Source organism: Rattus norvegicus, chromosome 14 (assembly GCF_021556685.1).
Source record: "Rattus norvegicus strain SHRSP/BbbUtx chromosome 14, alternate assembly SHRSP_T2T, whole genome shotgun sequence".
Lineage (NCBI taxonomy): Eukaryota > Metazoa > Chordata > Mammalia > Rodentia > Muridae > Rattus > Rattus norvegicus.
Window position 1 is genome coordinate 31,523,378 of NC_141547.1, and position 13,721 is coordinate 31,537,098.

At 47.0% G+C, this 13,721-nt stretch overlaps 1 protein-coding gene across 5 annotated transcripts in view; it reads right to left on the minus strand.

Moving 5' to 3' along the window:
- The window catches only part of Spmap2l (sperm microtubule associated protein 2 like), a 42,536-nt gene extending 29,966 nt beyond the window's left edge, over positions 1-12,570 (minus strand). The window contains 1 exon segment of one of the 5 annotated variants that reach the window (NM_001017498.1): positions 11,060-11,674. In NM_001017498.1, the coding sequence (NP_001017498.1) occupies positions 11,060-11,531 (472 nt within the window). In that variant the 5' untranslated portion in view covers positions 11,532-11,674. 5 annotated transcript variants of the gene reach the window in all.
- Positions 12,571-13,721: the final 1,151 nt, after the last annotated feature.

Here is a 13,721-nt window from a genome sequence, read left to right on the forward strand (position 1 = left end):
GGTAAGTAGGTCCAGGGTAGAAATGATGCATACGCTGGCTGCGCTGGCTGAGCAGAAGACATTGCCAACTTTAGGGAAGAAGGAACTCAGAGAGAGCACTGCAGCAGAGGAAGTCTGAAAGCCCTGTGAAGGAGATGGGTCACAGGCACAGCAGTGCCATGAGACCAGTGTGACTGAAAACAGCGAGGAGGAAGGGCTGCGGGACCTGTGGTTAGGTCAGATGACCCCCAACCCTGGAGGGACCTTGCGTCTTCTCTAGGGGATCCAGCAAGCTGAAGGATCTGGAGCGAGATGGCTGAGCACTTACTTCTTCCTCCCAGAGACCATCAGAACGTTACAGCTCCATCACGCCATTTCCGGGTTTCAATTTTACCCCGTGGAACCAAACCCCATTGCTTATAGCACAGCCTCTACAGCCGGCAAACGGGCTGATGGTGTGGGACTCTGCGTCATCGATGGACAAGACTGCCACCTTCTGGACGGAGGCTTCCAGGACCTCCTACCCGACCCAGTCATTCCCTGGGGTAAGTCCTGTAAGGTAACGAAGATGAAATGTCAACATGGAAGAAATCCTCACCTGGCCCTGCCTGCCTTCTAAGAACTCCATACCAATGAGGGGAAGTTGACCTGGGAGGGCAAAACATGGAAGAAGAAGTCTACCAAGAAATGTGCCAGAGGGGATTTCTGTGTTTTCAAAAGCTAGTGTACGTGCTTGTAGTGGTAGAATGTTCCAGATGGCTTTATGCTGGGCTTCGCTATACATTTTTTTTTTTTTTTGGTTCTTTTTTTTCGGAGCTGGGGACCGAACCCAGGGCCTTGCGCTTCCTAGGCAAGCGCTCTGCCACTGAGCTAAATCCCCAACCCCCATTCTTTTTGTTTTGTTTTATTTTCTCTCCTCCTCCACTAGTGTTTGCCTCCCTCGGATTAAGGAGTGGAAGGCATAGCACATAAACGGGTGGAAACAGAAATAAGTCCATGCTCACGATTGGGTTCAGCTGTCAACTGGACACAAACCTAGAGTCACCTGGGAGGAGGAACCGTAATAAAAGCACTGCCTCTTCTGGGCATTGGACTGGCTGGGGTTATGTGTCAACTGGACACAGGTAGAGTCAGGAGAGAGGAAGGAGCCTCGTTTGGGGAAATGCCTCCAGATCCAGCTATAAGGCATTTTTCCCAATTAATGATCAATGGGGGAGGGCCTACTCTACTGTGGGTGGGGCCGTCCCTGGACTGATGGTCCTGGGTTCTATAAGAAAGTCGACCAAGCAAGCCATGAGGAACAATCTAGTAAGCGGCACTCACTCCTCCGTGGCCTCTGCCTCAGCTCCTGCTCCACTGAGTTCCTGTCCTGACTTCCTTCAGTGATGAACAGCAATGTGGAGACGAAAGTTCGGCAAACCCTTTCCTCCCCAGTCTGCCTTTGGTCATGTGTTTCATTGCAGAAATAAAACACTGAGACAGGCATGTCCGTGACACAGTTTCTTAATTGCTCATTGCACTCTGTGGCGACCTTGTGGAAGTTCTCTTGGCACTACGTGTGCCTATGTCTCTACTGTACATCTCAGCAAGGTCTAGGAAGCAATGAGGGATTTAAATAAGGAGATAGGATATACTTTTGTTTTGTGTTGTGTTTTGTGTTTGACGGGTCTCACTATGTAGCTCTGGCTGTCCTAGAAATCACTGTGTAGACCAGGCTGGCTTCAGACTTAGAGATCTACCTGCCTCTGCCTCCTGAGTGCTGGGCTTACAGGCGTGGGCCACTGCGCCCTACAGATATGCATTTAAAAAAAAGAAAGAAAGAAAGAAAGAAAGAAAGAAAGAAAGAAAGAAAGAAAGAAAGAAAGGAAGGAAGGAAGGAAGAAAGAAAGAAATGCTGTATTGTCCAGTGGAAGAAAGAATGCATGCAGATCATGCACTGCGCTACTGTGGAGGAAGACATGGGAAATCACGCTTATGCTTGTTTCTATAAAGACATGCAAACTATCGGTTCCCTGTAAACGGTCAGAGAGGAGTTGGGAGAGCACAGGGCAGGGCTGAGATGTGTACTTTTTATATGACTCTAGCCTTTATATCTATAAAAGTCTTACAAATGTCAAAACACTTTTTGAAAGTTTTTTTTTATTTTTTATTGGATGTTTTTTATTTACATTTCAAACCCTTTCCTGGTTTCCCCTCCAGAAACCCGCTCTCTCCCTCTGCTTCTATGAGGGTGCTCCCCCACTCCCCCACCCACCCACTCTCTCCTACCTCCCTGCCCTGACATTCCACTACACTGGGGTATCGAGCCTTGACAGGACCAATGGCCCCTCCTCACATTGATGCTCAGACAAGGCCATCCTCTGCTACATGTGCAGCTGGAGCCATAGGCCCATCCTTGTGTACTCTTGGGATGGTGGTTTAGTCCCTGGGTGCTCTGAGAGGTCTGGTTGTTTGACATTGTTGTTCTTCCTATGGGGTTGCAAACCCCTTCAGCTCCTTCAGTTTCTTTCTCTACCTCCTCCTCTGGGGATCCCATTCTCAGTTCAATGGTTGGCTGCAAGCATCTGCCTCTGTATTTGTCATGCTCTGGCAGAGCCTCTCAGGAGACAGCTATATCAGGCTCTTGTCAGCATACACTTCTTGGCATCAGCAATATTGTCTGGGTTTGGTGTCTATATATGGGATGGATCCCCATGTGTGGCAGTTTCTGGATGGCCTTTCCTTCAGTCTCTGTTCCACACTTTGTCTCCATATTTTCTTCTGTGAGCATTTTTGTGCCCCCTTCTAAGAAGGACTGAAGCAACCAGAGTTTGGTCTTCCTTCTTATTGAACTTCTTGTGGTCTGCGATTAAAAGTTTTTAAATTGTATTTACACTGTTTGTGAGTTTCTTTCCCCCCCCCTCTCTGTGTGTGTGTGTGTGTGTGTGTGTGTGTGTGTGTGTGTGTGTGTGTGTGTATCCTAAAACAAACTGTTGCTGGAGTTGGTTCTTTCTTCTATGCGGGTCTTGAGCATTGAATTTAGTTTGTCAGATCTGGTGGTAAGTGCCTTTTATCTGTTGGGCCATGTGGCTGGCCTCAAAATGTTTTAAATTTAGACAGTTCTTGGCAGGCTGTGGTAGTGCACACTTGTAACCCCAGCACTTAGGAGGCAGAAACAGAAGGCTCTGGAGTCGAAGGCCAGCATGAATTACATAGTGTATGTTGCCCTATAGAACTAAGGACATGAGGATACAGCCAAGCTGTGGGTTTGATCCCTGGCACTGAGAGAAGGAGAAAGTTTTCACTCGCTATGACCTACTATACTCTTCTGAGACCTTATTTAAATTGCTTCCCTAAATCCACATTGAATACTCTAGGTCAGTGGTTCTCAATTGTTCTAGGTAAGTGGCTTTAAGAATACTTTTTAGATGTGCTTTCTTCTAAGCTTTTCTTTTACTTAGGAGGAGGCTATCATTACCTGCTAACTCAGAAGTGAACTGTCCTGTGAGATACTCCAGCCCTCTTTCCTATTATGCTAAATGGAATCCACGTTATACTCACGCACCCACATCCCAGAGCCTATATGTGAATACAGTATGTGATAAGTTTTTTTTTGTTGTTGTTCTTTTTTTTCCGGAGCTGGGGACTGAACCCAGGGCCTTGCGCTTCCTAGGTAAGCGCTCTACCACTGAGCTAAATCCCCAGCCCCATGTGATAAGTTTTAATCATAGCTATGATTGTTAGGTGGCCTGATGGTGGATAGAACCCATTATATATCTTAACACTGTGAACTGAATCTCGATAAATGTCTTCTTCTTCCTTGCACATCAAAGACAGCAGGGCATCTTCTAACTAGGTACCCAGACAGTGTTTATTGGGTGGAAGACTCATTACTGAGTGAGCAGGGACATAGTAAAATGCTAGCTATACACAGCCTCATGTCTGTACTACTCTATACCAATACCCCATTTGAGTGGAGATGTCCAGTAGGCTATTGAATATGTGAGTTGGCATTAAGGGAGAGAGAGTAAGCAAGAATATAAAAATGTAGCTTGGTGCTGGGCTTTGTAATGCAGGCCTATAATCCTAGCTACTAGGGAGGCTGAGGCAGAGGAATCACAAGTTTGAGGCATGTCTGGGCAATGTAGCAAGACTCTACGTCAAAGTAAAACATTAAAGTCTCTGCTGAGGTGCTTGTCAGATGTAGTTATCTGACGTAAACTTGAGGACCTAAGTTTGATCCGAGGATCCCACTTAAGGGCGAAGGGAACGTAGAGATATGGCTCCCGAGGACAGTGCTGCCCACTGTGCTTGAAGAGCGCCATGCTCACACTGTGCCTGGCTCTAAGTTACCCCATACTGTGTGGAAACAGCAGCTTTTCCGTTGTATTTTGCCCCCAGCAGAATTTGGTGCCATGTTCGGTGCAGAGGCAAAGGCAGATGGCTTTTTATCTCACTGTACAGGTAGAGGCTGCCTGTTAAGCACAGCCGTGAGGCTCAGAATGACAAGTGGCTCTTTCAGTACTGAGGCACTGGCTGTAAACTTTCCCAAGTACACTGGGAACAAATGAACAGGGCGCATGGAAGCCATAACAGAAGATATGGGCTTGGGAACTTTTCAAAGACGTGCCAGACTGAAGAAGAAGACCACGCTTGGAGCCCGTATAGAAGAGGTCATCTAACTGTGGTGGTGACCAACCCCATATCCTGTCATGGGACCCCACCATATGCACCAATGACCAATAGGCAGAGAATTCTTGACTGTCTTGGGGCTTCACTCAGACTATCTCCGTTACTGACACAGCGTGCTTTACTACTGGCTGTCTGGACTGGGCTTCCACAGGCCTGCAGTCGCTGCCTTCATGACTTCACAGTCCTGCACCTCACCTCTGCAGCTCAGCTCAACTCAACTCTGAAAACGTGCTCCTTTCCTATTTGAGACAGGCAGGCCTCAGACTTATGGACACCCTCCCATCTCTGCCTTCTAAACCCCGGGGTTTAAAGGTGTGTGCCACCACTCCAGGCTCTCTAATTGTGCTCCTTAAAGTTTTACCTAATCGCCACAGTAACTCTGCGTCAGTAACAGCTCTCTGCTTTGCTTACCCCCTCCCCCGATGAGTAGTATTGCGTACCTATGATGACTGTGTGATCTGAGAGTTAACGTTAGCAGTTAGGACTGAAATAAAAGAACCTGTGCTTGGCGCACATCTTTAATCTCAGTACCCAGGACTGGAGGCAGGCAGATCTCTGTGAGTTCAAGGCCACCTTGGTTTGCCTAGGGAGTTCCAGAACAGACAGGGTTTCATGGAAAGACCCTATTTCAAAAAAGAATAAGGAGGAGGGGAAGGAGGAAGAAGAAAAAGGGCGAGGAGGGAGAGGAGGGGGGAGGAGGGAGAGGAGAAAGAAGAAGAGGAAGAAGAGGAGGAGGAAGAGGAAGAGGAGGAAGAGGAGAAGGAGGAGGAAGGAGAAGAGGAGGAGAAGGAGGAGGAGGAGGAGGTATACTTGCTAATGACCACCTATAAAGAGAAACTGGGACTTCTTGCAAGTAAATCCAATGAATGAAACTGATACCATCAATCAAGTTTATTTTTACCCAATAAATTTTGACATTGTCACCATTAGGTTTCAAGCATAGCACACTTATTATAAGGACCCTATACATTCCCCACACCAAAAAACAATTGTACTTGATGGCACACACCTGTGATCTCAGCCCTCAGGAGGCTGAGGCAGGAGGATTCTGAATTCTGGTCAGTCTCAGTTACATATGGAGATTTTGAGTCTAAAGTGAACAAGACATAGCATCGGGAAGGTATCTGTTAAGACTGGGGGATGCAGGGGGATTCAGAGAACAAGCTGGAGGAACAAACTAGGGTGTGTCTGTGGTGTGGACACCTTGCGAAGGAAAAAGTGGGATGGAGAACGAGGCGCCACAGGCTCCTCCACTCCTCGAAGAGTTCTTCTGATCTACGCCGCACAGGGTGTTAGATAAGGTGGCTCCTGGCACAGTTGGTGAGACAGCAAAGAGGAACTGAGCCAGGGCAGTAGCCGCCCTTGCCCCCGCCCCAAATTTCATGTAAATCCTCACAGGGGATGATACTCCCCCCACTCCTTCTGAATTACCTCATTAGGCATGGCTTTCATCAGAGCCCTGTAATGGGGTGGCAAGATACGATTGGCCAAGGATTTGGGGGCTTGGGATGGGCTCAAACACTGTATATGAGCTTGTGAGCTGGACAATCAACTCAGATCTGCACCCTGATGCTGGTCTCCAGAGTCAGATTTCCCTGAGGTTCGTCACGTGACCTCCTGGTCTCTCACCCCACCCTTATCCCCCCATTCTCAATTCTGTTCTCACAAGGGTGTGCTGTCCCCAAGGACATGAGAAAGTCTGTGTTCCAAGGGAATAGCCAAATGTATAAAATGCTGCCAAGAGATTGAATAAGCTAACACCAAGACTCCCACAGCTAGTGCCTATGGTATGCATATCCTGCATCAAAATCTGTTCTACATCTCTCATGGGTATTAACCCTGAATCTTCTTACAACATCCAGGACACAAAAGGACCCATTGGATTTCATGACACAGAAGTCAATAAAGAGTTTCTTCATCCAACAGAAATTAAGCTCTACACTCATGAGACGTAATGAGGTAAAGAACTAAACACAGAGACACATATCAGAGTCGGATGTGTTCTTTTTCATTAGCAGACCAAAGACTATTGGTTTCGGTATATGGAGAGATCAAATATTTGATCTGAGAGTGTCCTAACTGAAGAAAGGTGACATGATTCAGAGGTAGGAGAGGGTGCCGTACCAAAAAAACCCCAATCGGGCGAGTGGGAGTCCTAAAGTATAGGACATGCTGGGTCAAGTTCAAGATGAGGCTGGTGGGCTGGAGGTGTAGCTGTGCTGAGGGAGAGAGTACTTACCAAGCCCACACAAAGCCCATCATAAACCAAATCCAACAGTCTATGCCCGGGATCCCAAGCACCGTGGAGGAGGAGGAAGAAGAAGATAAGAAGAGGAGGAGGAGGAAGAGGAGGATCAGAAATTTAAGTGTCTCTGCTACACATTGAGTTTGAAGCCAATGTAGAGTAATGGAAATTTATCTCAAAAACCAAAATCAGGGTAATGATTAGGCTGGATCAAGTGAGGTTTAGGGAGACCCTCTAATTAGACTTTAGATTATTAAGCCACATAAGGTTGGAACTCCCTCTGGGGTGGTTGGGAGCAGGAAATCTGTATGTAATGTGTATTTTAGAAGACTACCCTGACCCCTATGTGAACAATGAATTGGAGGCTAGGGCTAAGAGCCACTAGCTATTGTGGTCCACTAGGCAAGACATAAAAACGATAATACCGTAAATATAATACAAGATACAAAATACAAATAATGATTTTGGTACTAACAAAGGGTCATAGTATGCAGCTCAGAGTTAGGATTTGTTTGTGGTTTAAAGCTGTCAAGGTTTCCTTGACACATTGAGCCTGCTTCATGTGGATAATCAGGCAAGGAGAGCTACGTAACAGTTCTGGGAAGAAGTTAAAGTTGTAAATAATTTGAAAAGCTACTGGCAATGAGACCACGGAACCGATGACATCATGCAGAGAATAAAGGGGAATTCTAGAAGAATCTGAGAGGACTCAGCCATCGGTGGCTTCAACACAAATACTGGGGAGAGAAGACTCCATGCAAAGGAAATAGAGTCAGGAAGAATTTATGAGGTAGGGTAACAGCGACAGTGGTATTCTGACAGGGACATTGGTATTCTGACAGGGACACTGGTATCCCGGGATAGAAGGAAATGTATCAAATGAAGGGTCCACCTTTATTTTGAGCAGGAAGAGGTCATTGTGACCTCAACAAAAGCAGCCTCTGCTCAGTGGAGGGAATGAAAGTTCAACTTAACTAGTTCTCAAGAGAACACACAAAAAAGAGGACACTGAAATCATGACTTTTAAACAACTATGTTAACTATCTTGAGGATTTTTGGGGTCCCCCTCTAAGTCAGGCAGAGAAATAGAGTGGTAGCTAGAAGGGAAGGCTCCACGGGGCTGAGGGAAGGTCTGTGACTGTTTTCAGGTACAGTAATTGTATAACATTTGCATCCCAATGGGGATGGTCCAAGAAAGAGGGGACCAAAAGAGGCAGCAGAGAAAGATTTGATGGTGCTGGTGACGTGACTCAGTGTGTGGCCTGGCAGAACCCACATAAAGATAGACTCTGCAGAACAGTTCTCTGACTCCACCTTAACATCGTGGTACATACACACACACACACACACACACACACACACACACACACACATCCACATACATGCATCATTGGTATATATCCATACACACTACACACAATCATTTTAAAAATTAAAGTTAGATTGGATGAGTCCAACAGATAGAAGGCGGAAGTGGCCATCAATAGATGTAAAGACGATTCATCCAGCAGGGACTGGAGAAAGGGGTTATTTAGGTGCATTGTGGTAGAGAGAAAACGAGTGTGAGTAGTGTGTGTGTGCTCAAGCGAAGCCAGACGAGAATGGCTGGGTGTCCTGTTTGATCATTGTCCAACTTATTCCTTTGACACAGGGGGATCCTTCTGTCTGTCTCCTCCATCTGGACTTTACGGGGAAAAGAGCCACACTCACAACATGGATGCTGAGATCAGGACTCAGGTCCCCATACTGACACAACATTCCCTCTTCCCCACTCTCTAGCCTCGGTTTTATATGTTTGATGAAGCGGTGTTAAAGAAAGGGATAGAGGGAAGTAAGGAAAGTGAACGCTGAGGTTTCTGAGGCATTTGGAAACGTAGTTTGAGAGTGCTAAGGGGGCCACTTGAAGTTTCAAGGTCATGAATTTAGAGACCAGTCCACACAGTTGTCTATCTTCCTTTTGTGTTATCTGTCTGTCCCCAGAAGAACTAGCTAAGCGTGGCAGCACATGTCTGTAATTCCAGGACAAAGAGGATCCAGGAGGATCCCAGTCAAGGCCAGCCTGGGACTTTCAGAAAGAAAGAGAATATTACTATAGATGTGACCTAGGGACAAAGTGGGCCATGGAGGGTAAGGCAAGGAGAGACGGGAGAACGCAGGGCACAGCAACATGCAACCAAACAGCAGTAGAACCAGTAGGCTAATGGTGCCTGTTGAGCTAAATTTTGGTAAAAGGAGACAACGGATTGAGTGCAAATTACAGGAAACAGCTGGAGAGAGTGCTTGAAAGATGATTTTGAAATGGCGCAGCACTTAAAAGGAGCTTGGGGGAGAAGGTGGGGCCTAAGATGGGGTGAAAAACAAAACCTTCCAATGAGGACATCAAAATGTGAAATCCAGTGACTCATGCCTAAGGACCGAGGGTCCCAACACACAGGACAGAGATGGGGTTTTGATGACATAAGAGAGAAGAGAGACCTATGCAGGTAGCCAAGAGGGGAATCAGAGGAGGAAGTGGATCTAGTGTGTGTGTGTTGGGGTGGGGGGTAAAGAAGACATAGGGTCAAAGGTTGTTTCAAGTTAAGAGTGTGTTTGCTTGAAGGACTGATTCATTAGAAAAGAAGACATTCATGCTGTAGAGGAGTGGAGACCAATGTAAGAACAGAGTTCTTCAGGAAACAAGTGGAATCTGAGGCATAGGTGGAGAATGCAGCTTCACAAAAAACAAGCACAAGTCTCTCCTGAAAGACGAGAAAAGGCAGACTCTGAGTACTCGTGTCAGGAGGCCAGTTAGTGAGTTCATGATCAATTGCTTCTATTTCTTGACAAAATATAAGGTACAGTCTTCCAGTGGGTGAAAGACAAAAGTGTGAAGGTTGGTGGAGAATAAAGAGTGCATTTGGTTGGGGGCTGGAGAGGTGACTCAGTGGTTAGGAGCACTGACTGCTCTTCCTGAGTTCAAATCCCAGCAACCACACGGTGACTCACAACCATCTGTAATGGGATCTGATGCCCTCTTCTGGTGTGTCTGAAGATAGTGATAGTGCACTCATATATATGAAATAAATAAATGTTTAAAAAAAGAGAAGAAGGAGAAGGAGGAGAAGAAGGAGGAGGAGGAAGAGGAGGAGGAGGAGAAGGAGGAGGAGGAGGAGGAGGAGGAGAAGGAGAAGAAGAAGAAGAAGAAGAAGAAGAAGAAGAAGAAGAAGAAGAAGAAGAAGAAGAAGAAGAAGAAGAAGAAGAAGAAGAAGAAGAAGAAGAATGCATTTAGTCATGTCAGAGCCTGGGAAAACTCACCTGATAATAAAAGGGAGTCTGTCAGAAAGTTCCCAGTACTAATTAAAATTTGTAGTAATGAAGTTGAAATAAAACCAATCAGCACGATAATGTAATTTTGTACAGCAAGAGTGTGGAGATCAGGGTATGGATTGCTGAGATTAACCAGGGGTGGAGATCTGTCATTAGTATGGTGGCCAGCCAGAGCTAGTGAAGTGGTGGGAGATGTAGTAAGGGGTGACAGGTGTACTAAACCATAGAACTGGGGCCAGTTGAGAAACAATCTCTAGGGAGAACATGGGATTGCAGGTCCAGTGCAAACGGTCTCTGGAGAAGAGCTGGAAATGAACTCAAGTGCTAACAGCAGGGATGTTTCCATTCAAGTCCGCTGGCCTTGTTACCTTGTTAAGTTTGAGAGGGTCTGACCAGAGGATGAACTGTGGCATGCCCTCTTTCAGTACTTGTTACCTGAATGTTTCCCAGACACTGACAAAACATCCTCCCTTTGAGGATCTGTTTTGGTTGGGAAGAGAAATCATTAAAAACAAAAAACAAAAACAAAAACAAAAACAAAAAAAACCACCTCAAGTGTAAATAATAAAGAATCGTCGAGGTGTAACACCTAACAATGTGTACTAAACCGAAGGATTAAAGGCTTCTGGCCTAGAGTGCCTGCCTAGTATGTGTCGCGATTGAACCTTCAATCGCGGAAGTGTGAGGTGGCTTCTGTCATTATTAGGGTGTCAGCTTCCCTTTGGATTCCTTGAAGTGCCAAGGGAGGTGGCTGCAAAGCAGCAGGTAGAGTCAAGTTCCTTTTCAACACACAAAAATTTAGCGCGGATTCCCGAGTTCTAGATGGCTGGATTTCAGTGGGGTCAGGGCTAAACCTACCTCTCAGGGAAGTCAGCTGGAGCTGCGGTGGGTATCCGGTCATCAAAGATGGGGAGGTCCTAATCACTGCGTTGGAAAACAAGTCATCTTTAACATCCTCCTGGCTCTCCGATGACTGAAGGGCCTTGAAGGACTCCGAGGGATCACTGGCCTTGGAGGACCCAAGGAAGTCACTGGCCTTGCAGGACAGGGGAAGGTCGCTGGCCTTGGGGGAATCACTGGAGTTGACGGACTTGAAGGATACGGAGGCCTCGTGGGATTTGTGAGTCTTGGGCGCTTCGTGGTCCTCTTCTTGTTCTTCCTCCTCATCCTCTTCATCCTCATCACAGTTGTGCACCTCCAGGAGCCTGACCACAAGGGGCTTCGGTTGGTGTTCAGTGGTTGTGTGTGTTTCGGTCGTCATCGTGGTGTTGGTGTTCTGCCCATCCGTCACCTCAGATGGCTCGGATCCTGAGAAGTCTCCTTCCTCCATTCCGGTTAGAAGCTCTGGCTACCTGGGGTTCAAACTCTCCGCCAGCCGCCCAAGCGCAGTTCGCGGAATGGACTGGTGATTCGGGGCAGCCGGCGCCCTGCCCGGGACAGACTCAGCTCCGCCCCAGCCGCCTAGCCCCGCCCCGTCGGTCGGGCCTCCGCTCCTGGACCACCAGTTGCTATGGAGACACGATGCTCTCCTAGGATGCGTCTCTGTTAGACACAGCGCGGGTGACCGAGCCAGGAGAGGGGAGATCCTGCTCCCACTTTCGGTGTGAAGGGAGAAGCCTCACTACCCGCCGTGCTTCCTGACTGGTTAGGTTACCCAGGTTCTCGACACCAACTCTTTACAAAGACTGGGAGAGGATTGGGGGCTTTTAAGTCCCCCATCACTAAGGCAGTGAGAATTCAGCAGTTGGAATGAAGGTTGCAAGGGGAAGGACACTAATTAGCATGGCACTTGGTCCAAGCTTAGTATTTATCAGATGTATAGAACTTTAACCGCTTCTTTATGTGAAACTCAGCACGCCTTCACAACAAAACACTTCAACAGGTTGTAAAAGCAAACATACACTCAAGGACTTCTTGTGTACCATTAAAGACCTATCAAAGTGAGATTAGGAGTTGGACAGATAGGGAGAGGCCATGACTAGACAATAAAGGTGGTGAGTTTCCAAGATGGCCGTCTTCTTCCGCACTCTCGTGACTTGAGATAAAGGCGTGGAAACTTAAAAGCTGTGCGGGCTGGCCAGTGATCTTGAAGAGATGGCTTCTAGCAGCATAAGTGTTCCTAAGAAAAAGAAGTCCTTACCTAAAGAGGAAGTGGCCAGTGAACCCGAAGAGGCAGCGAGCCCCATCACCCCTAAGAAGAAAAGGAAATTTTCTGAGGAGCCTGAGGCTGCTGCAAGCTGCACAAAGAGCAGCACAAAGAAAAAGAAAAAGTCGCAGAAGGCCCGGGAGGAGGATTAGAATGGACCGGCTTGGTGGGAGGGGCATACTTTATGGTGGCAGTTCCTCCTGCCCATGATAAACCCCAATAAAAACGCAAAACCAGAAAAAAAAAAAAAAAAAAAAAAAAAAAGCTGTGCGGGCTTTTATCTCCCACCAGCAGGCGTCCTGCTGATAGACTGTCTCTACAAGTTCAAGGCCTGCTCAACCTGTACAACAGTTCTGGACTAGACAACCATCCTCGCTTCCTTCAAACCCTAAATTGGTGAAGGAAAACTATCCTGAAGTTTTAAAACCCCAGTCCCGAGTTCCCCTCTGCAGAGGGTCTTTTCCTTGTGTGTGGATGCACCTGTGTGTTCCTCGCCCCCAATATATGCTTTTTTTCTGCTGATTCAGTCTGTGGTGCTCCAGATGTCTCTGCTGTAGCCTGATGTGCTGTAGATCTTCCTGCCTGTTAATTCTATAGCTGGGGGAGAAAGGGAACTTGGCCCTTAAGCTATCGCTACAGATGCACTAGTCCTATTTCATGTAATTAATCTTGTGGACTGCACAATTGTGTGTTCGTCTACTTACCTAGAGCAATACTTCTGCAATACAAGATTTTTTGTAGCCTTGTTAGGGCCCCTCCTCTCTACTGCTGACCCACTTTTTTTTTTCTTTTTTTTTTTTTTTTGAGATAAACTTATTCAGCAGTTCAAGGTGGGGCTTGGAACTATGTGGTCCATGTTAGCTTGTACTCCTGTACTTGTGGCATTCTTCTTGCCTCAGTTTTGTAAGTTCTAAGTTCTATGTTTGAGTCCTGGTGCGGACTTCTGTTAGTTTTGGTGCCCACGGGATCCAGGGGAAGGCATCAGATCCCCCCCTCGAGCTGGAATTACAGGCAGTTAGGAGCTGCCAAAGGAGCTGGAAACAGAACTGGGAACGTCTGCAAAAGCGCTTCCCCTCAAGTGGTGGGCCGTGTTTTCAGCCCCTACCGCCTGTGTGCATGTGCACATGCGTGAGTGTGTGCTCTGTGTGTGTGTGTATGTGTGTGTGTGTGTGTGTGTGTGTTATAAAATTATAGAAAATAAAAGTCTTTTTGCCCACTATTGGTCCGGCACTGCAGTGCCCCAAGATGTCTGCTAGATATCTTAAGTCTCAGTCAGCAAAGCCTCTCACCCACTCTGCTCCATCCCATATCACCCTGCAGAAGGCCTCTCTCTGAGCCTGGCAGCAACCTCTCTACCTATCTAGTTCCCAAGGC